The sequence below is a fragment of the Eschscholzia californica genome, unplaced genomic scaffold, assembly GCF_041429995.1.
Source record: "Eschscholzia californica isolate CP2 unplaced genomic scaffold, dmEscCali1.0.p SCAF_4, whole genome shotgun sequence".
Lineage (NCBI taxonomy): Eukaryota > Viridiplantae > Streptophyta > Magnoliopsida > Ranunculales > Papaveraceae > Eschscholzia > Eschscholzia californica.
In genome coordinates, this window is record NW_028238461.1 from 24,884,302 (window position 1) to 24,910,651 (window position 26,350).

At 35.8% G+C, this 26,350-nt stretch overlaps 1 protein-coding gene and 2 long non-coding RNA genes across 3 annotated transcripts; 2 read left to right on the plus strand and 1 right to left on the minus strand.

The window, feature by feature from the left end:
- Positions 1-874: 874 nt before the first annotated feature.
- Positions 875-3,146, plus strand: LOC147543834 (uncharacterized). The gene is made up of 3 exons (XR_015223958.1): positions 875-1,348; positions 2,479-2,625; positions 2,747-3,146. It is a non-coding gene; the product is annotated as an uncharacterized LOC147543834 (long non-coding RNA).
- A 1,233-nt stretch (positions 3,147-4,379) lies between these two features.
- Positions 4,380-5,607, plus strand: LOC147543835 (heme-binding-like protein At3g10130, chloroplastic). The gene is made up of 5 exons (XM_086635057.1): positions 4,380-4,407; positions 4,685-4,792; positions 4,905-5,040; positions 5,116-5,225; positions 5,332-5,607. The coding sequence occupies exons 2-5, from the start codon at positions 4,703-4,705 to the stop codon at positions 5,407-5,409; spliced, it is 414 nt and encodes a 137-aa protein (XP_086491183.1). The 5' UTR covers positions 4,380-4,407; positions 4,685-4,702; the 3' UTR covers positions 5,410-5,607.
- Positions 5,608-7,715: 2,108 nt separating this feature from the next.
- On the minus strand, positions 7,716-8,637 carry LOC147543836 (uncharacterized). Its single transcript, XR_015223915.1, has 2 exons — positions 8,553-8,637; positions 7,716-8,126 (listed from the first exon to the last, which is right to left on the minus strand). It is a non-coding gene; the product is annotated as an uncharacterized LOC147543836 (long non-coding RNA).
- Between the last annotated feature and the right edge of the window lie 17,713 nt (positions 8,638-26,350).

The following is a 26,350-nucleotide window of genomic DNA, read 5'->3' on the forward strand; positions in this document are numbered from 1 at the left end:
AGATCAATTTAGCGTGATTTGGGGGTTAATATACAAAACTTATATATCACTTTCTCTCGCTTAATTTTCAGATTTGGAAATAGTATATTTTTCTGGGAACATTACAACAACACTTATTTCTGTTTTTACTCATACATAAATACACATCGAATACAAATTATGAAACAAATACGTAAATTATTTGTTATTTATGACGAGGAAACCAACATTTGTCATGTATACAACGTAATTTATCAACTGTACGTGTGTCATGTTCAATAAATTACACATAATTTCTTTTACATTACACATCGTTTACATTCTGTTACAAAAAAATCGTATACACTATATTGTCGTAGGGCATATGTAGTCTTGAGCAGGACAAACAACATTTACACTATCATGTCGAAGAGCATATCCAAATGCTTTTGCACCACCAAGAAATAAATGACCAACTTCAGTAGGAAATTCGATAAGTAACAGCAAAACTACAAAAAGAAAACATATACATTTGTCAATAAAACATATAATTTACTAAAAACGACATGTATAATGAAATAAATTATGCATACTGTTTGTTAAACTTCATAATGTGTTAGGAGAGAAACATAACTTTAGTTTGAATCACAAGGTCACTGTTATGTGAAAATATATGTATAATGTGCAATCAATTACATATAATTTTTGGAAAATTTATTGTACTATAAACAACAACTGTTTTGGGGGAAAAGTACGCGTAATGTTGAATAAATTTTATATAATTTAGAAAATGATTATTTAGGTCAAAATATTATTCATAATAACTAAAAAAACAAGTAATTTTTTCTATTAGCTAAAAGTTGTCCAAATATAATGAGTATTGATATATAAGGTTAAAAATAATATGAGAAATTGTAAATCAGGTCATTTTTTGATATTTTGGTTCCAAAAATACCCTTACCCGCAAAAGTTTATTTTTCTCTAAAAAAATCCCAAAAACTTTTAGGGTTTTTTCCTTCGTTCTACATCATCTCAAATTCTTCTTCTTCGTTTCTCCAATTCGTCTTCTTTCTGGTTCGTCATCTTTGATTCTTCTTCTTCTTCGGTTATTCTTCTTTTGCCTCTTCGATTCGTATGAAGATGAACAAAGCAAACACCAAACTTATAATGAAGTTTATATGAAAAAAAAGTTTATTTAGATATTTTCAGGTCTGGATTTGATTTGTTCTTACATGAAGAAAGAAAGGTGAAGTTTAAGTTTTGTAGTAGGTTTTCAAGATCCACACATGAAAGGTACGCCCAAAAACAGTCACTCACTGACTTCATCATTCCTTCACCATATGATGAATCATCAAAATCAAAGTTCTCATCCATTAGAACATTATTCAAGGTTAGTTGTTAGATTTCAGTGCCTAAGACATTATTTTTTTCCCCGAGAAAACTACCATTATCGTGTTAGGTTTCGGTCACATGATATTTTGACTAAACCTAAATTCAGTTTCGTATTCTTCATATCATGATGATGACAAACCCTAGAAAAAACTAAAATTTTAATTTTGATGATGATGGTGAATTGTCTCTGGTTATAGATATAAATTTAAGTATTATTTTGTGTTTGGATTTTTGTTCTACATGTTGTGTTGTTGAAGGTTCGTCCTACAACTTGATCAAAATCAAAAATTTGAAACCATGGGTCAAGTAGTTAGTAGATGTTATAACTTGATCAAAATCAAAAGTCAATTACTTATTGATGAAAAGTTGGAGAGAATTGAAATGTTTCACTGGAATCAAAAGCAAAAAATAGCTTACGATACATAAAATTCTCGTTTGCAATTTTATCTTGCAAACCTAGTTTGTCGTGTACATTTTGCAAACTATGGTTTGCAGTTTACATTTTGCAAACTAGGGGTTGCAGTTAACCGGCTTACAGATTCAATCACGGCTTGTTATTTATTACCACCTCGGAAGTAAGTTTGGATGTTTCACCTTGTATTACTATCAACTCTGATGTTTGATCAACAGTAAGGGTGCAAAACTCCCCCAAACTTTAGAACTGAATACTTTCAGTTTGACCATAAGCAGTATTTCCTTGCGTTGTTGTTTCCTGGAGCAGGAATAGTGCTCGTGCAAAGAAGATGATGGGAATTTTCTGTATGTGTTATTGTTGTCGAAGATGATGGTAGGGCATCACGTCTCTTGAGACACTGTGCCTCTGAACAAAACATAGATGTGATGGGTAGTACAACTTTTCTCTTCCTTATCTACAACTTTGGGTCCGAATTTGGTTGGTGATCCAAATTAAATTTTTAAAACTAGGAGATTTGTGAAAATCTGGGTTACATTTTAGAACTTTAGTGTCTGAAACTACACTTTCTATTATTTGCTTGAGTTTCAGTAACTACCAAGCGGAACTGCAACTTTGGTTTCTAATCATTTCAATATGTCCTGGTCGTGCTCACTAGGTTATGCTTTCTTCATGTTCTGGTGACTATTCAATTAATTTTCTTGATGTTTATGCAGCCAGCAAGCTGGATTATAAACAGCTTGCATTTGGGATACCTACTTCCTTTCAGGGATGAACAACTTTCTGCCCCCTCACCTAAAATCAAGATTGTTGAAGTTCACATAGCTACACAATTGAGTCAAGAAATATGATTTTCTTCCAAGGTATGTTTTTCGACGAATTCAAAATTGGTGAATAGTAAATACACTCAACGCCTATAATCTATGCATTTTTTCTGAAGTTTCAAGGGTGTGATTGTTGACATGTCTTGTATATCTTTTTTAGGTTTTCCCAAGTTCTCTTAAACCTTCTCTTCAGAGGAAAAGAGACAGAGAAAGTGGGTAATTGAAGAAATACTGTTTATGTAGTTTGTAAAATTTGAGGACTTTGGAAGTGGAATATTTTCTATGAAAGGCGCAGTTGGGGATAGAAAGAATTACTGAAGAAAGCAACATTTATATTTAATGCAACTCTATTAGGAACAAAAGCTACCAAGTCTGAGTTAACAATTAAGTTTAGATTGATTCTATAAACGACGTGAACTTGTTTGTATATATGATATTACATTAAAGATTGCCTCAGTTAGAATGAGTGGCTGTTAAAAATAATTTTCTTCTCTCTTTCGAGCTGTAAACTACAACACATATTCACCAATTCAATACCATTCCATTTGATTTTTGAGTTCTTTTATACTGTAATTTATGTGTTCAGAATACTTTACATGATAATTGAGTTGATTCCTTTTTAGCCTGAGTACATGACCAACTGAAAATTTTGGTCATGTCTCAACTGGCCCAAGACCATGATATTTGCATACACATGTTTGCAGAATAGTTTGTCGCAAACCATGTTTGCAGTTTACACTATGCAAACACACGTTTGCATAACAGATTTTTGCAAACACGTTTGCATAACAGATTTTTGCAAACACACGTTTGCATAACAGATTTTTGCAAACACACGTTTGCATAACAGATTTTTGCAAGCACGTTTGCGTAACAGATTTTTGCAAGCACGTTTGCGTAACAGATTTTTGCAAACACGTTTGCATAAAAACGTAGAGGAAAAAAACGCCATTTTTTCTGGTTTTTTTTGTTGAAAGAAAGTATTGAAAGTGGATCTTGTTAGAAAGCTAATGAAAAATCATTTCTAAATATATATTTTTTATAGAAATCCGACATGTCAAACAAAAGTTATATCGATTTAAAGTTTAAAGAAAAATAAAAGAATTTAGTTACACAAAGTGACAAAAAAGGGTAGGGTATTATAGTATTTGCACACTTTTTGACCTGAATAATAATTTTCAAATGTTTTGTGCTTTTCTACTCATTTTCAATATTATTTTGACCTTTCAAGTAATTACCTCTATATAATTTATGCAGATTTATAAGATGTTTTTGATATTATTTATAAAATATGTATAATTTGTAACAAAAGACATATATTTTACATTTTGTTATAAAAATATCGTACAAAACATGTTTGCGTGATGTATGTGTTATGTTCAGTAAACATTATGTAATGTCGTGTAAATTATATATCGTTTACATTCTGTTACAACCAAATCGTACTAGATCTTCTCTGGATAAAAAATGTTATGTAATTTATTGTAAACGATCCGTAATTTATTTTAAATTATATATCGTTTGCATTCAGTTATAACAAATCGTTCGATATCTTCACTGCATCAAAAATTGTACGGAAACCTTGATGAAGATTTGAAAAAATGATCTAAAAATCAAAATCTGTAACCTAAAACTACTAAAAATGATCCACTTGACTTAACTTACAATACCCATCAATCAAAATCGTTCGATATCTTCACTAATTTGTCATTTGGGTTGGGGGCTCCTAACACCAATTATGCTCATAGGAAGTAGAAATAAGAAGCTGAGTATTGGTTTGCATTCAGTTTTAATGTCTTGGCTGAGTATCTCTTTGGTAAGGTATATTACCTACTTCTTTTTTAACAACTTATCAACTATTTTGATTTATTTACCTTACAAGTACGTCGCCTGAATTTGAATTGTCTGGATCAAATGGACCAAAAACAACCCGAATCAACCATTCATATGAATCAGTCGTCACGAGTCTGACGAAAACAAACTAATATGTGAAATCTGACTTAACCAGAACTCGAGTTACATTTCATATCTGACTTTGAGAAAGAAACAAACACTGCCTTCCCTTACTGCATCATTAAGTTTGTTGAAATGGTCTTAGAACACAACGAGCGACAAAATGGAGATGACGACTCCTGTTATTACTCGAAAAGCTCAACCAGATAAAGGAGAGAAGATGAACATGACAACACCTGTGATCACGAAACGGGTAATCTACAATCTATCTCATAAATTGAACAAGGGTCTTGTTTTTGCCATCTGGATTCTAGATTAGGTATTTAAATGTCGATCTAAATTTGGGTATTTGTTTGGATATTAAGTTGGGAAGTGAGGATAGTTGGCGTATGTCGTTCGTTATGCCCTCAAAATATGGTGGCAATTTACCTTCACCAAAAGATCCCTCTGTGAGGATCGTAGAAGTGCCAAGGAAACTTGTCGCAGTATCTGCCTTCTCAGGTTTGCCATCCTCCTTCCCAACCAAATACCATTGAAGAGAAGGTCGCTGAATTTTTACCCAAATTTCCATTTTAGGGTTTGTAACAGATGATGAAGTTAAACGCCGTGAATCAACACTACGGGAAGCATTAAAACTTGACAGGCAATTCAAAGTAAAAGAAAGCACTGAAGTAGAAATTGCACAGGTTATAGACTTAACAACAATTTGATATTTTATGTATTTAAAAATATACATAGAGAGACCATGCATGTGAGAGATAACTAAAATGCAGTCTGTTCATACACTTGCAGTATAATCCACCATTTACGCTCCCATTTGCCCGACGTAACGAGATCGCACTGGAAGTCGAAAGGAGACAGGAAGCTTAGCTACTAACATTGGGAATCCAAATGATTCAGTCATATAAACTTGCATATGAACATATTGCAGTTCAGTTTTAGCCTATATATGCACCCAACAAATAGAGAAATTGTATGTAATTAGCTCGTTACTTCAATATACTTGATCATACTTGTGATTCTAGTCAGTAAGAAATACATTATGTAGATTGAAACTTGTCGACATTAATATCTTTCTCAATCAAAGAATTTCAACTCAATCCACAAGCATATACAATCACGAAAACTATCATCTATACTCTCCTCTCTTTCTTCAAAATCCACTTCAAGGTTAAGCAATTCGAAGTCGAGTGATTCAAGGGATGGGCTAATGACGATGAAATTATATACTTCAATAACCCGTAATTCATTCTAAAACTTATTGGATCATGAAGAAAATGAAACTATGTTAATGAAGCAATGACGAAGGACCAAAGACCACTATTAGTCAACGGTTTAGCAATTAGATCGCATCTACGTAAACCGCACTAAGTCCACTCTTTACGCTCGAAAGTGGTTGTGATGGCCAATTGGCCAGACGCCTGTATCTGGCGGCCACACGTTTATATCTGGCGGCCACAAGCCTATATCTGGCGGCCATACGCCTATATTTGGCTTACCCACGACATTCACTTGCGTATACAGATCACTTGCGTATACAGATAATATTGTACAGAAACACCTGAATTATGAAAATCACACACATCCACAGAGTGAGAGAAATAGTAAAGTGACACTCTCACGACTATAAATCCAATGTGGACACCAAATCAAAAATCAAATAGCTCACATAGAAAGAAATATGGTCGAAATGGATGGGAAGTGCACAAATCTCTATGACAAAAAAAAACAAATTGGAACTTAAAAGGAAGATAAACAACATACAGCATCTATTTAATTAACAATTTCAGAGAAAAGTGAGATCCTTCACAATGAGTACAAATATAGACTCATCAAAGAACATTTTCAACTTCAGTAACCTAATTGGAAAACACAATTAACCTCATATAACAAAAAAAAATAAAACAGAGAAGGAAGCCGCACCCTAAACCCCTCAATTTCTTCTTGATGTCTAATTTTCCATCGAACAACTTTTGAGGGGAACTGTTTATTTTTCTCATCAATTTGAAACAAGTAAAGATCAAACAGTAAATTGAGGAAAAAAAATTGAACTGACCCAAATTAGCTATCTGGATTTAGGGTTTCTTCTCCATTGTGTTAGGTAGTTTACCAACTTATATTGAAGAAGAAGACGAAGCTGCTGATTCTTCAGCATCAACCAGTTTCTTGAGTCTTTCTTGAAGGGCTCGAACCCTATTTTCAGTTTTACGGAGTTTCCTCCATCTATAACCAGTCCATAAAGCGAGTCCTCCGTATACGACTATATACGATGCCCAAACGTATGGATACGTCTCAGCGTGTTCTTTGATTTCTAGGTATCTTTTTTCAGCCCTTTCGATCCAGTTTGTTGGTTGTGGTGGTGTTTGATTCTCTTGTTGTTCTTCGTCCGCCATTATCAGTTCTCGATGGTGAAGAAATGAGAGAGAGAAAGAGAATTTTAGGGCTCGCGGAGGAAGAAGACGGGAAGCCGAATTGCGCGCTCTAAATTGCGGCGTGGCACACGACGTACCGATGCACTAGTAGCCGTAGGTAGCAAGTTACCCGGCGATCCTGACCCGATTTGTGCCCTGCCCATCTATTAGGTTTGGGTAGTGTTTTATTCTATTTCGGGAGTGCTACATGTACAAAGTGTTTGACAAAATTATCGACTTAATGACTCATTTTCATTAAAAGACAAAAGTCGATCAAAATTTGACTTCAATCCGGACCGTTCTTTTAGAATTTTGTCAACCAAAATTTGACTTCAATCTGGACCGTTCTTTTAGAATTTTGTCAACAATCTTGTCAAAGATTCTTTGTACACTTAACATTTCTCTATTCTATATCAGATCTGAAATCTGACTTTAGATCAGAATTTACTCGAATCAAATGTCAAAATGTCTATGTTGTCTGAAAAATTATAGGACATAACTTTGTCTATGTGGTTGAGATTTGTTTTCACTTTTGGTTCATTTGATCTAGGCGATTCACATTCCTACAAGTAACCATGATCTAGCTTCGTATGTGCCCTTCTTGAATTAGATAATTGGGTTTCAGATATGCAACCTTGAATTAGTTTATACTTGATTCTAGACTTCCTCAACGGTTGGCTAGTTTGGACCCAAGCAAGTTTGTTCAACATCAACCATGTTGATCAATTTTGTGTTACTCTCGAGGTAGTCGAAGGACCAAACTTTGGATGAACAATTTCTTAGGAGTATGTCTGCAAACACACTATGATCGATTGCTAGTATTAATTAGGACTACTAGAAAACCCCCAGACCAAATATTTCTACCTCCGAAGGGGAATGAAAATATAAAAAGCATCATCCTTGTAATGGTAAAAACATCAAAAGCCCAACATTTTTCTCTACTCTGGATAGTCGCGTCACAGATATAGAACTGGTCAATATGGTCGATATCTTCCCCCACGGCTATTATCACCACTGTCATGTCTTCGCCCATGGCTACCACCTCCACTGCCACCACCGCTTCTGGTACTGCCACCACCGCCTCTGCTACTGCCACCACCGCTACCACTGCCTCTGCTACTGCGATCATCCCTCTGCTGTGGGAGAGGTGTGAATGGATGAACTCCTGGCTGCTGCCTAATAAACAAGGAGAAATCATAGTACGCTTGCTGGTGAGATTACTTTTTCAGAGCTTACAACCAGTTAAACTCTTTTCAATGAAGTTTCATGGTGGAATCAGTTATTGATTGAGAAAAACTTTTGAGCAAGTAGTAACCAATCGTACGTACATGATGCGACAAAAACAGGAAGGTCAAAACAATTTTGAATCAAATGAGCATTTATTAGTGGTTTAGAACTTCGGACCAAGAGTTTCACATTCTTGGAATCGAACTTCAAATCAATCTATTAATTTCTCACGTTCCAATGGGATTTTTCTCACAAAAGCAAACTATCTAACATTATAATTTATTGGAAAGCATTATAATTCTCTGAGAAAGAATTGTAGATGTGCGAGCAATTTGAAAACTGGAAGTAAAAAATAAAAGAATGTATCGAGCTTACAATACATATCCAATCTGTCCGTTGGGCAACAGCATGGGCATCATTGCCATCCCAGCAGGAGTAGGTCCTCTACCATATATCAAGGGCTGCTAGATAATTTATCAACTGTACGTGTGTCATGTTCAATAAATTACACATAATTTCTTTTACATTACACATCGTTTACATTCTGTTACAAAAAAATCGTATACACTATATTGTCGTAGAGCATATGTAGTCTTGAGCAGGACAAACAACATTTACACTATCATGTCGAAGAGCATATCCAAATGCTTTTGCACCACCAAGAAATAAATGACCAACTTCAGTAGGAAATTCGATAAGTAACAGCAAAACTACAAAAAGAAAACATATACATTTGTCAATAAAACATATAATTTACTAGAAACGACATGTATAATGAAATAAATTATGCATACTGTTTGTTAAACTTCATAATGTGTTAGGAGAGAAACATAACTTTAGTTTGAATCACAAGGTCACTGTTATGTGAAAATATATGTATAATGTGCAATCAATTACATATAATTTTTGGAACATTTATTGTACTATAAACAACAACTGTTTTGGGGGAAAAGTACGCGTAATGTTGAATAAATTATATATAATTTATGCAGATTTATAAGATGTTTTTGATATTATTTATAAAATATGTATAATTTGTAACAAAAGACATATATTTTACATTTTGTTATAAAAATATCGTACAAAACATGTTTGCGTGATGTATGTGTTATGTTCAGTAAACATTATGTAATGTCGTGTAAATTATATATCGTTTACATTCTGTTACAACCAAATCGTACTAGATCTTCTCTGGATAAAAAATGTTATGTAATTTATTGTAAACGATCCGTAATTTATTTTAAATTATATATCGTTTGCATTCAGTTATAACAAATCGTTCGATATCTTCACTGCATCAAAAATTGTACGGAAACCTTGATGAAGATTTGAAAAAATGATCTAAAAATCAAAATCTGTAACCTAAAACTACTAAAAAGTAACAAAATACATAGAGACAAACACTTTTTAATCGAATGAAATGAATTGTAAAGACGGATTTAACATTAACATCATAAAATCGGTTATGAATCTTAGAGAGAGAAAATACTAAATAATGATAAAGATTTGATTAGATGATACAGAGAGAAATTTGATTATAATGAAATTCATGAACAAAGATAAAGATGAAGATGAAAAACATTAAAACAGAAAAGAAGAAACTAAAACCTTTAACATTACCTGAAAAACAATATTAGATCTGATTCAGAATCTGCTTCAATGGAATGAAAAATGACTTTTGTAATGTGTTTTACTTGATAAACGATGAAGAAGACGATTTCAGTTGGTCTAATGAAGAAGAAACAAGATTTTTGAGATTAATGGATGATTAGTAAACGGTTACTTTGTTTAGAGAGAGAGAAAATAAGCAAGTTTCGGTTACTAAAGATAATGAAGATCACGGTTACTTTGTTTAGAAACGTGATTGGAGAGAGAAAGGTGGGAGATAAAAATGGAAAAAGATATTTTGGATTTTAGAATGTAAATAAGATTTTATATATAAAGAAGGTTAGTATAGGTATTATAAATTAATATGTATTATAGGGATTTGTGTTTTCTCTCTAGATGACACCAAATGGACTAGATATCCATTTGTACTATTTTATTGGTTTTGAAACCTTTTGTAGGATTAGAGAGGACTAAATGTCTTATTAGGGCCCATTTTTTGGGCTATAAACTCAAAAATTCTTAAAATAATGTCTTCGTATGATTTAAGGGAAATTTGCTGTTTGGACTCTTTTCTTCATTGTTAAACTTTGGACTCTCATAGAGATCGAAATTTATTTTGATTACATTGATCGAAATTTTCTCTTCCAATTTTCTGCATCTTGTAAAGATCGTTTTTCATACTCCCTCCGTCTCAAAATAATAGTCGATTATTCTTTTTTGGGTTGTCCGAAAATGAAAGTACCGTGTCATACATAGCCTATAATATTCAATATTTTGACAAATATGTCCTTCCTTAATTCTATCAATATGAAGTGCATTTATTAAGAAAGATAATGCATGTACTACTTCTCTCCAATAAAATTCACTGGATTGAATAACAATAAATGCTAGCTTTTATATTTAATAAGGACAATATGGGTACACACAAAACAAAAATAAATCGGGTGAGTTTCGATAGTAAACTATGATTAGGAGACAGAGGGAGTATCATTTACGAGTCTTACAAAATCAAATTCAAACTAATCCGATTAGACTTCATGTATGAATTTGTCTAGAAACAAGCACCACCTAGTTTAGTAAAGGGGTGTATATGTAGACGCACACCAAAATTGCTCTTGGGGCCGCTGTCTTTAAACAACCCTCCTACAAGTCCAAAATTGCTTTTGGGGCCACGGAGCGCACCCCCTCGACTCTTCTTCGTGTTTCTTCGTTCTCTATCTTCAAAGATCTCGTGACAAAAACTAGGGGCTTTGGAACTAGAAAATTCGAGCTTACTTATGGATCTGCGACCTAGATTTACTGCTTTTGTTTTGTTTCTTCTTCTTTTTTACAGCAAAGGGTTCGATGCAAGGGTCCAAGATCTAGCTTGAAGGGTTAGATGCAAGGGCTTGAAGCAAGGGTTTGATGCAAGGGTTTAATACCTAGCTTGAAGTGTTTGATGAAAGAGTGCGAGACCTAGCTTGAAGGTTTTGGTAAAAGAGTCTTCTTGTTGCCATACTTTGTGTTGATGTCACAAAAAATCTATCTCTATTATCAGTCAGGAAATAGAGACCTTGATCCTGGATCGTCTAATTAATTGATGCACCGTCTGAATGGATACTGCTACCACTAATTCTCCAACTGACCTCTCTCTCTCCAACTCACTACTCTCTCTCTTTCTTCAACTCATCTTTATCTTCTCTGACGAAGGTCGCCAGTCGGAAAAAAACCTCTCATCTCTCTCTCTCTAAAAACATCGGCGAAGGAGTTTCCCTTCGCCGGAGTCGGTCGGTTCGTAAACAGACCAGATCTGGTCTGTTCACGACTCAGGCGAAGGGAAACCCCTTCGCCGGAGTTTTTAGAGAGAGAGTGGAATTTTTTTTAACTTTCCACACGCCGGCCGGAAAATTTTCCGGCCGGCGACCTGGTCGGAGGAGACAGAGGGAGAGGTGAGGGAGAAGTGGGAGAGAGAGAGAAATGTTGAGGTGGGAGAGAGAAAGAGGTGAGGTGGAGAGAGAGTGAGGTGAGGTGGAGGATTTTTTATTTTTATTTTGAAACATATAATTTGTAGGAGGGGTAGTTAAGAAATTTATCTTAAAAAAAGGGGTCAAATTTGAATTTACAAGAAATAGGGGGACAAGAAGGAAGCTGGTCACAAAATAGGGGGCCAAATAGGAATTAACTCACAAAAATATTAGTAAGACTCTTAGTATTATCCAAAACATGAACCGTTGCCTAGTGTAGACGTTAATAACATGCTAATAACATTCTTGGAGTCTCTACAAAAAAGCATCTTTCGTTGTCCTTTATCGATGGCCCATCGAACTGCCCACAAAAGTGCCATCCATTCGCTTTCGTCTATTGATCGACATCGGATGACCTTTGATTCTCCAACAATGCTTTTACATGTATTATCAAATACAACAAAGGCCATTCTCAAAAATTGAAATGTACACGAAGAAACTTAAAGTACTTCAGCGGCAAGCGACACACATAACCCTTGAAAAGATCAAAACACTCACTTCCTAGGTTGCTTCAAAATTTTCTATATTGTGTTTATTTTTGTTGTTTAATTTAATTAGTCTAATAAGTCAATTGAAATACTAGTATTTTGACTGTCTAATAACTTAGCTATTATGGTGTATTCTAATGAAAAAGTCTTCTGAAACCGCCTGTTGGGACACCCAATTGAACCGCCCAAGAGAGAAACTCATGTTTCTCTGAGTTCATTTGGGTGTCCCAACAGGCGGTCCATGTAGTCATACTGAAAATGAAAAAGTCCTCTGTCTGTCTCTGTTTCTCTCTCCCTTTCTCTCGTGTGTCAAAATTTTAGTTCTTTTTGTATGTTGCGATTAAAGGAGTTAATTTTCCTAGCAATTCACCAAATATTGATAATTCGCTATCTCATCAAAAGTTTTGTTTTCATGAAAAAATCGGATTTTATATCTAATTTTTTCGTGTGGCCGAAAAAATATTTTATCCGAGATTTTTCTTCTCTCGAGCTCCAAAATTAAAAGTTTTATACTATGAAAAATGTTAAGTCAATCATATAAACTTGGATTCATTCATCAATGATCTAATATCTTTTTTGTACTTATAAATTTTGAAGTTTTTGTGTATTATTTCGTTGTAAAAATAAAAATTAGGCCTGATATATTTCTTACTACAAGTTTGTGATTGAAATTTGACACTAGCCCCTAATATGTCGACCATAACTCTGGTTGCACACCACAAAAGCAAGTAACTTGTCGACTTGTTTAAACAGAAAAGTAAAAAAACAAAAAATCCAAGTTAGTAATTTCTCTCTTCATTCATTTGGAATTTTGAGTTCTAAGAGATTAATGTAAGAAAATTTTCACCAATTAAAAATCTCCCATTCGATGAAGAAGACATAGTTTAATTGGAATTATTCTACTTCGCTCTTAGTTTTGCCACGTTATCCAATTGTTTCTGGGAGAAAAAACAGAAAAAGAAAATTGAAAAAAAATCCTTGAGTGATTGTTTCTGACTAGTTTTGTGCAGAGATTCAAAATGAGGGTGAATCCCTTAAAGTTTTGAAGGCCCCAGCTCAAAAACCAAACCCCAGAAAAGACAATTTATGAGAAAGAGAGAAAGTAAGTCAAGTAACATACTACTACTAGTGTTCTCTCTCTATCTTTGCTTTGTGGCTTTTAATGAATCAGTAAAGTTAAGGGGGGTTTTACAGCCCATCATATACTACCAAAAGAATAATCCAAAGTAACTCAACCCAAGTTATTACTCTCTGCCACTATACCCGTGCAAAGTGTACTGTACAAATTCTATCAATTTCATCTTTTTCTTATTTTAACTGTTTGAGATTTTCTTTTTTCTGATGAGTAACTGTTTGAGATTATAATTTCTTTGTTGTTTTGCTAGTTTTTTTTTTTTTGTTGTTTTGCTAGTTGGATTTGTCTCAATGCAATAGGCCGTCCATATATAGATAAAAGTTTTCTTACACAAAATCCTGGAAATCTTGAAAGAACAAAATACTATTAGGGAGAAGCTATTCTAAAGATTTTAACTAATCTCTCACATTCTTCATTTCAGTGCATCTTCATCAACTTCCATCTTCCATCAAAACTAAAATTTCAATACCGCTTTTTCCCCCAGCAGATTTTTTCACTATTTCCGAACTTCTTTACATGAGACATCCGAACAGTCCACCTGATTTTCCGCTATTTAAGTTAGCTAGAACCGAATACAAGACTCTTCTTAATCTTCGTATAGCAGTGAAGATGAAGAATGACTTCTTTTTTAACCTAGATAGATAGCTTCAAATTATTCTCTTTTCTATCTTTTGCTTGATGTAGCTAGAGAGACAAAAAACTTATAAGAAATTTTCACACCTGTTTGTATTATAGTTTGTATTATAATGATGTCCTTTTTTAGAGACTTCCAAAGTCAAAATTCTATTTGAAATATGTAGTGGCGTAATCAAGTAACCCAACTAAAGCGATTAGAAAGTAAAAAATCACACAGGACAGTAAGATTACGTGGTTCGGTTGGTGAGACCTACTCAACGGCGAACAGCGGCACGATGATTTCCACTGTGATAAGAAAACCAGTTACACGAGGAATTCATGAGAGAATCAATAATATATCCCTAGGATTTCAGTTTGTATAGCCACTGAAATCCTAATCCCACCGTCTCCCAAACTCTCTCTTTCTAGTTTCAGAAATACAGACGGATACCCCTAACATTAATAACCTCCTTAACATAACTCATGCTTCGGAGATCAGCCCTGCTAAGGGGTCCAAAATTTAGTTAGCAAATCGCAAACCGGATTGGATATGAACCCATATTCAGGACACTTTTAACAAAATAGGATTTCTAAAATGACCAAAAATTGATCTTATCTAAAACATAAAATTTATCAGAATGATAATCTGCTTGGGATTCCTCATAAGGAAGGAATCTGATGTAGAACGCAGCGGAATTAAATAAAGATAATAAAAGTAAACGAAGAACAATAAAAGATTGAATAAATAACTCGAAATAACTATAAACTTGATTAAACTCAATTGGTTTTTCTCTTCAACATGAAAATAAAAGATAGACTGGACCTCCTTTTATAGGAGACTATACTTTCCTAGTTAGACTCAAACTGGGCTTTCCTAAATAATGAAAATACTGAAATACTGCAACTTCCTAAATAGATAGACTCAAACTTAGACTATTCCAATTATTGGAAACAATATAATTTCCTAAACCTAGATTCTATATGAATCATACTAAAATAAGGACTTTCCTAAATCTACTCATCATGGCCGAACGGCCTATGCGGCCGGTAGGGCCATGGCAAAAGCGTCCACGCCGGGTGCCCCTGCATCAGAATCCCCTTCTCTTACGAGGTTCGTCCCGAACCGTTTTGACGAAGAAATTAATTTGATGCACCTGCATACGACGAATACTGCCATGGCGATCCGTAATTCCCACTTCGAACGAATTTTGCAGTGAATGTGAAGGATACCAATTTGGAAGAAATCACCAACCTCATTCTCAGATTGCAATGAGTCTCGCCAAACTAACCCAAGTGAATTAACAACATTCATCTCGCCATCTTCCCAAGGTAGACTCAACCACTTGATAATCTTCAAGAACGTGTGAAGGAATTTTAGCAAGTGTGAAGTCGAAATAATTGTAGCCAATCCCCAAAAATTGTCATCAAGAGCCAAACACAAATTGCAATAGTCACTCAAACCCTTGCCTTTTCCCGGATATAGCTGACTAGTCCCTTTTAGTACTTGACACTCTCTTTTGAAACCCCTTGAAATCCCTAATTTAATCTTGGAATCCAATATTTGGACAACAACTGTTGAAACATCTCCAAGAACTCCTTCACAAACATGTCCCAATCTCCTCGAGCCACTTATGTTCAAAGATGTTCGTAGAAGATTCGTCAACAAATAAAGATATTTGAGGGCAATGCAGTTTCCAAGTTGCGCTGATTTTTCAGCCTTTAGTTTGTTTGGAGAAATAACAATAGCTAAAACTATATTCATCTTACTTAGTTCTAACGGTATAGATTCCTTCAAAAAATTGGGGGACAAGTTCAGGGACGATTTTAAGCTTCTCAAACCAGCAACTTCATCAGGAATTGACTCCACGTGTTCGTATTTACGTGGTATTGGGTTTATGGTGACTTTTGGGATATTAAACCTTATGAAGAACGACAAAACAACTCTGCTCTTAACTCCTAATTGATGCTGTAACGCATCACCAACGTGAAGGGTTATTTTGCGCAAACCAAAACGAGCAATATATATATTCCTTTTCCAAGATAATGGATTTTTCTTTGATATCGTTTCCGTCGCCTCCCTGGTAAAAGGTTGACCACATTAACTATCGCATCGGAACCCAAAAGTAATACCTTATCGAGCATCATTAAAACTACAGTACTACCCCAAGAATTCTCTGCTACCGGAGAGATAACAACCTGGTTATCGAACCCATCTTCATGTTCAACTATTAAGTTGAGACGAGTCAAGCTTTGCCACTTCTGGATATCCCCAATTCCAATCCCTATTCCATTCACCATGCATCCGATTTCTCCGTCTAAATCCACGTACTTCAAAACTGCTTATGGAGCAACCACCTTGATCAAACAACTCACACTACGAATACGACGATGAGAGAGTGCAGAAAAAGAAGAGTGGGTATCAACTAAACCAGATTTTTGGGTTTCATTATTCAAGTTATTTTTAAAACCTTTCGTAGATGCATGAACAACTTCCTCGTAATCACTTAGACCTACATGAGTAGCCTTGAGACGATTAAAACCTTTAGACCCGCCCAGTTTAAATTCCACTGTCTTTTGTGCATCAACTAGGGCTTCACTACAGTGATGAATTGAAGCGTGCACCGCCGAACGATTGGAGTAAAGTACATGACTGGTCGGAGCAAGACTGGTTGTGTGGGAGGAGGAATCAATTGCTTCAGTAAGGGTTTCCATACCAATTTCTTCTTCTTCCTCCGTTATGGGAAGAGTTTTGTTGTCGTGAATTTCGTCAGTAATATTTCTCTGGACATATTGTTGTTGTTGAAGAAGGTTTATAGGTTGAAAATTAGGGTTGTAATATTCATTGTGATCCTCTTTAAAATAACCTGATTTTGCTTCATTGAACGTATCTTCGGCTTTCTCTTCTTCTTCATCGGAATCGTCCTCTTGTACGACAATATCATATCCCATATCTCGAAGAATAGTCGCTTGTAATTGAAGAGATTGTGGTGTTTTTGAAGAGAATACTTTGTCCAAAGTGTCAAACGATTTGAGAGCTCGTTCGTGGGATATTTTTATCGAATCCCCCATCAACGAATCATCCTCTTCCTTCTTATCATCAATAACATTTTCTTCGTACAACGACGTAGATTGCTTCAAAAGTGTTGGTTGTGCGGAACCGTCAAGAGAAGATGGTTGTGTTGTGTAGGAATTTACACCCTTCTACTAGTGTTTATAGCGGAAATATGACATCTAATGTCTACACTAGTATTCCCAGGATCACATGCAAAACTAGTAATTAATCTAATGGAGATAGTAGATTACCTTAATCGCTTTTCCCTCGAACTAGTTGAATTGATTGAAGAAGACCAAGAGCTTCAAGTGTAGCTCCTCTACTTGGGACACGAGCAATCAATTTGATCTCCCACCTTGTTGTATAGCTAGCACACCAATGGTGGTTGGAAAAGAAGAACACCTTCTTCTTTGACTAGATTGATAGTTAATGGGAATTAGCTCACTTTCTCCTCTCTACTTGATGTGGTAGAGTAAGAAAGCTTAGAGAGAAATTCCACACCTTATTCTCTGCCCTAAGAGTGTTTATATAGAACCCTAATAAGAATCCACCTCCTTTTTGGTTTCCTAAAACACCCTTTAGAATAAGATTTAGGGAAATAGTCGAAAATAGCAACTATTGGTATTTTCTCAATTCCCTAAGGAGGAGGTGTCAAAACACCACGAAAATTGGCAGATATAATTTTTATTATATCAGCAACTAACCCTCCAAAATTCAGCCCAATCCGAGTCCTAGAAGTACCCGAACCGGTCTAGGCCCAAAAACCCTGTTTTTGGCCTTTTTGTACTATCTTTGCCTAATTCCTTTTTAGGCCTATGAGATATGTTTATGGGACACTCCCATGATTATATCTCACTCCCACTAGTCATATCCTAGATCAATTTGTCACTCTTATGTGTAACCCGTTGTAGGATCCGATCGAAGTTAGCCGCGAATTACTTCGTAATTCGACGATCGTAGTTGGTCTCTAGCTACAACTCTACGATCCCTAAATCAATCGGACTTGATGATCTTCCACATCAATTGTCCTATCCGACAAATTGTTCGCATTGTCACCTTGGTCGAAGGACATCTCCTTCAACTCCTTCAGACTCCCACTTGGACTTAGATCAAGTGCAATGCCTCGATTCCCGTGTCAATTTAGTATCCCATCTGATACGTCACATCATTCAGACTTTCTTGATATCCGAGTACAACTGTAAAAGACAAACGATTAACTTTTAATCCGTTTGAGCGCGGCCACGCATTTTCAGTTGCTACTCATCAAGTGGCCTTGAGACACTTTGTACCTAATGTGATTAGGGTGACACAATCCATTCTTGCGCTCCCACTTAACTTCATGTCTATCCTGTCCTTCCCAGTATCCGTCTTTATAACCTCCTTTTACGGCGCAGCGTTTAACGGAACCAAAGTCGGGCATTCCTTACATAAGATGAGTGGAGCACTCATGTTTTGAGGAATCTCTCCAATTGTCTTTATGAGAAGTATTGACGTTCATCACGAGTGATGTACTTCTCATTTGAGGGTTATCCAGTGTATAAACCTTTTACACACCCACGTAGTCGAATATAATATACTATTCATATAGCCCATGAAACTGCGCTATCCCATCGACTCCCGTGCTAGTCTTCGTGAGTCATTGTTGTCCATGCAATGACCTGGACCAGGGATTTTTGATAATAAATATTCTAAGTTCACTTAATAGGGTTTCATTCATCAGATCACGTATCTGACAAACCTATTCGGAACGTTTTATTATCGATGGACTGTCGTTTAAACACTAAACCAAGTTTAGACGACTGGTGAAATAATTCTTATTATTTCTGATAACGAGAGTTGTAAATCTGAGCCTCTTCCGTAAAACTCCTTTTACCCACTCAGTTTTACTTGTCGAGGTTTAAAATTATACCTCATGCCTTAGACTGTGTATGAATCTCATACTATGTCTAAGGTGACAGTTTAGTTTGACTACCGTGGTAGTCGGTTTTAAACTTTGCTTATTATCAATTAATTTGAAGATTACTATCTTCAACCTTGATAATATCTAGTAATATTTACTAGAGTTAAGGCCTTTAATTCTTTGTGTAGTATTTGCAACAGTTCCCGGCTTAAAACACTTTTAGCCTACTTTCCTTCCATGTCTGGAAGTTTGCTACGATGACATGTTCAACTTTGTACTACTTCATCCTTTAGCCTTCTAGGATGTACTAAGTAGTGTTTCGGTTTTCCAATCCGAATTCGGATGTTTAAATGCTAATCATGTCCAACATGATTGACTTTATGTTTTCGAACATAAATGTCTCTCTCATGCGTGCTAGCTCATCGGTGTCTTTTAGACTCCGAGTTTTGCAACGCCCTCTGTCATGAGTTTTTGGGTCGAAAGTCTTTTAGACTTTCCGAGTCTTAGATTTTCTGTTTCGGATCTCAAGCATCTCAGCGTACTGAGTCTCTCTAATCCTATCATCCTTTTGATCTATGCTTATAGATCTTCAGATGCCCAAAATGGCATTTTATCCTTTTGTGTGTGGTCCTTTATTGAGTCAGTTCGTTACTGTTATACAACACCTTATGTCGTACTCAATCTTTTGTATGTACTCTGCATACGGACCCGGAAGGTTTGTTTACTCCCACTTACCTTCTTGAAACTCGTGATTCAAGATTTTCTTCATTCTCCAGGAATCAAATTTCTCTGATTGCCTTTTGAATCGAAGATTCTAACTCTTGCGTGCTTTTAATCCGTCGATAGATTTCTGAAGCATGCTTGTGGACATAACTTGATTGAAAGAATCTTATTCTTCTTGTCTAGTTTCGGGAAACATGAATGTTTCCATCCTTCTCAGTTTTCTACTTTGGAAAACCAATTTAGGTCTTCTGTTGACTTAAATTATCAAGCTTCATGTCTTGACGAGATATGAATTCCACGATGATTTTGGCTTCTAGCCAAAATCTAGAGTCAGTTTTCGTTTCTGCGCAGGTCTTTTATCTCTTCAGAAAAAACCTTTATTTTCTGTGTCTTTGAGATTTGACCTTTTAGGGCTTTTGAACAACAATTTAGAATTTTCTCAACTACTTTGAGATATTCCTTTAGAGACACTTTCACTTGTTTTGAGAGTTCTCCGGCGAATGACATTCGCTTTTGTGCGGTGGGTTTATAAGATTATATCTTTAACCTTTCCTTTTCCAAGGAGTCGCAGTTTGTTGCTCTTGGTCGAATTTAATCGACTTGTACAAGTTTCATGATTGTTCTTCATGACCCTCCATGATTTTTCTCATGATCGAATTAAATCGACTTGTACTTTTCTCCCACTTATTCTTGTAATAATTAGTGTTTTCTCCCAGACTACTAGGTGTGCTAATTATTAGAAGAATACTATCATGAGCAACAAACACTTTGTTCTCTTGATTGGTTATGGAAGAAGCCCAAATTTCTTTTTTTAAAAAAGAAATTGCGTCAGATATTAGCTAGTTTTGTAATGCTTTTACAAATTTAGCTTTAGACGGAATTTTGGTAAGTGTGAAAACAATCGTTTATAGAATATGTCCCAAAATATTCGGAAGACTGGCTTAAACCCATCTTTGATCGAATTATGCATAGCAATGTTCGATTGCTCCCACTGAATCCACCATCCGTCGGATGTGTTCCATGGAGCAGAGTTGGGAAACTGTTTCTCAACTCCTTTGATGGTTATCAAGTGTTTGACTCAAGTTTTCACTATCTTGTCAAAGTGATTCTTTACTTCGGTTTGTACTTTGTTTGAACCTTTCAAACATTCTGACTTATACTTTATGATTTGTACGTTTCCATACTTCATGAAGTTGTCAGAGTACGTATTTGAAGTTTCTCTCGTTAGCTTCTGCAAGTAAACTTATAGGTCTGCATAACACCGTATGAGTCCTAATAGATTACTAGTCTTTATGCCTTTTGAAAAGGGTGACTTTGTCAATTAGTCTTTAAGACCCAATTGACAATGCTGAAGTTTAATGAGTTTGAATCTCTTGATTTTAGCCATTATCAATGTTAACCTTCAGTTAATTTTATCACTGGTTTAAAACATCAGACGTTTCTAGAAGAACAAAATAATCACTATTAAGTTCTAAGCTAGATCAGTGTCTAAAAGAAGACTTCGATCCCTTTCAGCATCCCTAGCATTACTGCTTCTGCTCCCTCTTGGATCTTTACTTCTTTTAGTCAAGTATGTGATTTCCTTGAGCTCCCACTGAGCCGCTCATCTGGTCTTAAATACCTGATGAAGGAATTTTACGATACTTGTTTTTAACTTTGTTAACAAGGATACGGAATCGGAATTCATAATTCCATTCCTTTTGTCCTCCAGGTGCTAAAGGTAGTTTCCTTTTAAATGGTCTAGCCATTGTTCAGAAACATTCACAGTAATGAGAAATACTCTTGATCATGTACTCGGTAGCTGCTTTTCTTTGATCAAATGTTTGTCTCACTTGACTGATCCTCTTGCCCTTTTGAATCTATTTCTTAGATTCTTTGTACCAAATCTCAAGAACCTTTCTTAGACTGGATATTCCCGTATGTTCTGCTCAGTTTGTTTGTAACAACCTGAGTGACTCATCTAAGGTCTTATCTATCTTTGTTCAATCAATATTGAATTGAGTGATAGATGTATTCTGTTGTCTTCCGTTAGGATGACTTTCAGATTGCCTTGGAGGTCTCGTACCTCTCCATTTATGAGTTATGTGGGAAATTCTTCCTCAGTTTGTCTTAATGGTTATGCTAGCATTCATTATTCTTCCAAAGAGAATGTTATACGATTGCTTGCAAATGGCTTTTGACCTTCTCTTGTATGAGTCAACATTGGGATTGGGTATTCTAGTGACCTTCCTTTTGAATCTGAGAATTATTCTCGGATTCATTCTTCCATTCTAGGAAGTGGATCAGCACCTCCCTTAGGTGTGATTCAATGTTGAAATCGTTTGTGTCATCTTAAAACTACATAAAGAAATGGCAAAGTTTTAAAACTCATTATCGTTTTTGAAAAACATTAGTTTTCCCACATTATTCAATAAAAATCGTCCCCGATTGAATAAGTGATTCCAAGACCCCAGTTCTTCGAAGTAAAGCGGACGAAGGCCCTACCCTTTGACTCCGTCGTTCCGGGTGAGTGAATTCCTTCACTGATCATACCTTATGACTCTTGGTTAATAGATTTCATTAATGAATGACTAATCTATCCTTTTGCCTCGAGTATCCAAGACTCTCTTGCTGATCTCGTTGAGTAGAACCATTTAGACGTGTAGGCCTCTTCTATAGACCTACCCGCATTGTCCCAAGGTAGAGGAGGTACTCTGCGAAGGCCGACCCACCTTCCTCGAACAAGGGCGCAACGAGTGTCTTAATCTGGATAGGCGATTACTCAAGATTACTTTTGGGGACTTATACGCTAGTCTGGCGTTTGTTATAGTGAACTATTTAGCCTAACTAACATCCACGACATAAAGCGTAAATAAGTAAGTAAATGCGCGCGAGAAAGTAAATCAAGCAGACATGGATCCTAGTATGGCCCCTAACCTAGAAGATCTAATCACCCTTGGTTTTCTTCTTGTTTCGCCTTTTGGTTCGTCTTAGATCGCCATCTTTGAACCTCCATTGATTTCTCCCACTCGCCTTTGGATTTCATCCTCGAGTTTCTTCAATGGACTCATAGACCCTAAACTCTAATTACAAGACTCTAACGATTCGCAGATCGTATAAACTTGAAATTAAAATTAATTACAAAGCATGCACCCATCCGTGCTTAAAACAAGAATAAAGAAATAAATCTATGGCCATACTAGTTTCCCGCATTCACATCACATGCAATCATATAATATATCAAGGCTAAGAATTATATATGCATGATTATCTTGGGAGATACTTTTGTTGACATCACATGTCACATTACGGACCTTAAGTCTAAATTCGAAGAATTCTACTAGTGGTGCTTTCCGGTTTTATCTTTTATGATTTCTAAAATCATCTTTAAGAAAAACTCCGTTTTGGGCTCGAGAAAGCCCGGGTCAATTTCGGAAAAAATATTGGTTCGATTCTTAATGATTTCATAAATCAATTTAAAGAGAAATCCGTTTTGGGCTATTGGATGGCCCGGATTGATTTTGGAATTATTTGGTTGGAATCGGAAAAAATTTTGGCAAAAACTCCCACTCGAATGATGGTCCCTTTTCGTGGTCCGAAAAGCCTCGAAAAAGCCCGGGACAAGTCCTAGACAAGTCCCGGCCCAAGCCCAAAAAGGGCTCGGACAAGGTCCGGACATAGCACGGCCCATAGGGCCGGCATGTCCTGGCCGAGGCCTATCAAGGCCTGGTCTCGTCCTGGCCGGAGCCAGGACGCTAGTCCATGTACCAGACGCGTCCTAGACGTGTCTGGTACTGGACCGGACCAGCACTAGGTGTCTCGGACTAGTCCGAGACACCCAGAACCTCTCAGACGCGTCTCCAAGACGTGTCTGGTCGAGTGCTCTGGACGCGTCTTCAAGACGCGTCCTTAGTAGCTGCTCTGGACGCGTCTCAAAGACGCGTCCAGAGGACGCATCCAGGAGCTTCTGGTCCGGCCAGGAGGCTTCCTGGCCGGACACTAGGGTTTTTCAAAACCCTAGTTTCCAAAAAGAAATTTTTTTTTTCTTATGCAACTCTAAGTTGCTATTTTCCAATTTTAAAACTTTTCTTAAATTTTTGAAATTCCTTTTATAAACTTTTAAATTTTTCCAAATTTGTTTTGAGAGCTTCCTAAAGTCAAAACTACTCTTTTTAGAACACTTCTAAAATTCTAAAATTCCAAAATTTTGTTTTTCAAAAGTTTCCAAAACTTAAAAACAACTCTTAATCAAACCAATTTTGGATCAAAATCTGGGTTTTTGAAATTTTTCAAAGAACAATTTTGAAATCAATTTTGAAAAATCTTTGAATCCAATTCATAATTAATCAAATTTTATGTTTAAAACCTTTTTAAATATAACTATCAACATAATCAAGCATGGATTAGTTTGAAATTCAATGAAATTGAGTCTTTTAAAACACTTTTAATCATCAATTTGATTCTCAATTTGAAAATTTATTGAATCCCATCAAATTATGAGTTTAAAATACTTTTAAAAACATCTTTTAAAATACTTTTATAAACTCAATTTTCAAACTATTAAGCATATTAATTAGTTCGATTCTTAGCAAAAATTAGTTAATGGCAAGAGGCTCTGACGCCACTGTAGGGATTTACACCCTTCTACTAGTGTTTATAGCGGAAATATGACATCTAATGTCTACACTAGTATTCCCAGGATCACATGCAAAACTAGTAATTAATCTAATGGAGATAGTAGATTACCTTAATCGCTTTTCCCTCGAACTAGTTGAATTGATTGAAGAAGACCAAGAGCTTCAAGTGTAGCTCCTCTACTTGGGACACGAGCAATCAATTTGATCTCCCACCTTGTTGTATAGCTAGCACACCAATGGTGGTTGGAAAAGAAGAACACCTTCTTCTTTGACTAGATTGATAGTTAATGGGAATTAGCTCACTTTCTCCTCTCTACTTGATGTGGTAGAGTAAGAAAGCTTAGAGAGAAATTCCACACCTTATTCTCTGCCCTAAGAGTGTTTATATAGAACCCTAATAAGAATCCACCTCCTTTTAGGTTTCCTAAAACACCCTTTAGAATAAGATTTAGGGAAATAGTCGAAAATAGCAACTATTGGTATTTTCTCAATTCCCTAAGGAGGAGGTGTGCAAACACCACGAAAATTGTCAGATATAATGTTTATTATATCAGAAACTAACCCTCCAAAATTCAGCCCAATCCGAGTCCTAGAAGTACCCGAACCGGTCTAGGCCCAAAAACCCTGTTTTTGGCCTTTTTGTACTATCTTTGCCTAATTCCTTTTTAGGCCTATGAGATATGTTTATGGGACACTCCCATGATTATAACTCACTCCCACTAGTCATATCCTAGATTAATTTGTCACTCTTATGTGTAACCCGTTGTAGGATCCGATCGAAGTTAGCCGCGAATTACTTCGTAATTCGACGATCGTAGTTAATCTCGCTGTTTAGGGCAGAAATCGGCTGTATTCTTCTCGATTTTGTTCCTAAAATGACTCCATTAGAGTCTCTTGCAATGGCACCGCATGATGCTTCCTCTGGTTTAAACGAGTCGTCGAAATTTATCTTTATCTCTCCTGTTGAAGGAGGACACCATTGTTGTACCTGCATGAAATTGTTAGAAGGTTGGAGTTCATTAAAATTTGGGAGATACCTCATGGTTTGCTTCATACGCCACCAGCATCGATTGAGATCCGGGTTATTGTTGCGAAAGTATTTTTCATTTCTTTCTTTCCACCATTCCCACATCAGGTGAGTAAGCTCAAACCAGACTTTGTTGTTGTTTGTTTCATCCAATAAGATCTTCTTAAGGTATATTTTAGGATCCATTTTAATCTCTGCTACCTCTATTATTCCAGATAATCTCACTAACTCTTGAAATTTTGGGCAATCTGAAAACAAATGATGAATTGTTTCGATTTCTCCTTCTTCACACAGTAGACAATTTTGAGGTATATTCATAACTCTTTTTCCAATATTGTTGAGTGTTGGTAATCCATCATGAATGATCTTCTAAATAAAGGTTTGAATCCGAGGTATCATCTTTCTTTGTTTCCAAAACTTTTTCCATGGAAAATTTTGAATGGCTTCTGGGAGTTCTGGGTTAATTTTAATTTCCTCATAATAAGACTTGGTTGTGAATTTTCCTGTTGGTGTTTGTTTCCAAATCATTCTATCTCTTTGATAAGTCTGTGGGAGTTGAATACTTACAATAGCCTGTGTGGTTGTAGCATCAAAGTATGTTGAAATATGATTTATATTCCAGCTGTTTGTATCCTGCAATATCAGATCTGATACCCAAAATACATTTGAAGGTAGATTATCAATCATGTTAGGGATATGGTTAGGTAATGTTGGTATCCAGGGATCCGATCTGATTTTGATCGAAGTACCATCACCAATAATCCACAAAACATTTTGTCGAATGGTCTGTTCAGTTTTATTCATAGCCTGCCAGAAAGTGGAAGATGATTGTTTTGTGTCTGTTGACCAGTAATCCTCTTGTTTAATGTATTTGGATTTAAGGAGTTTCACCCAAATTGCTTGGGGTTGGGTGATGAATCTCCAGGTCATTTTAGCTATGAGAGATTGGTTTACCTCCTGGATCGACCTAATACCTAATCCCCCTTTGTGTTTAGGACTCGTAATA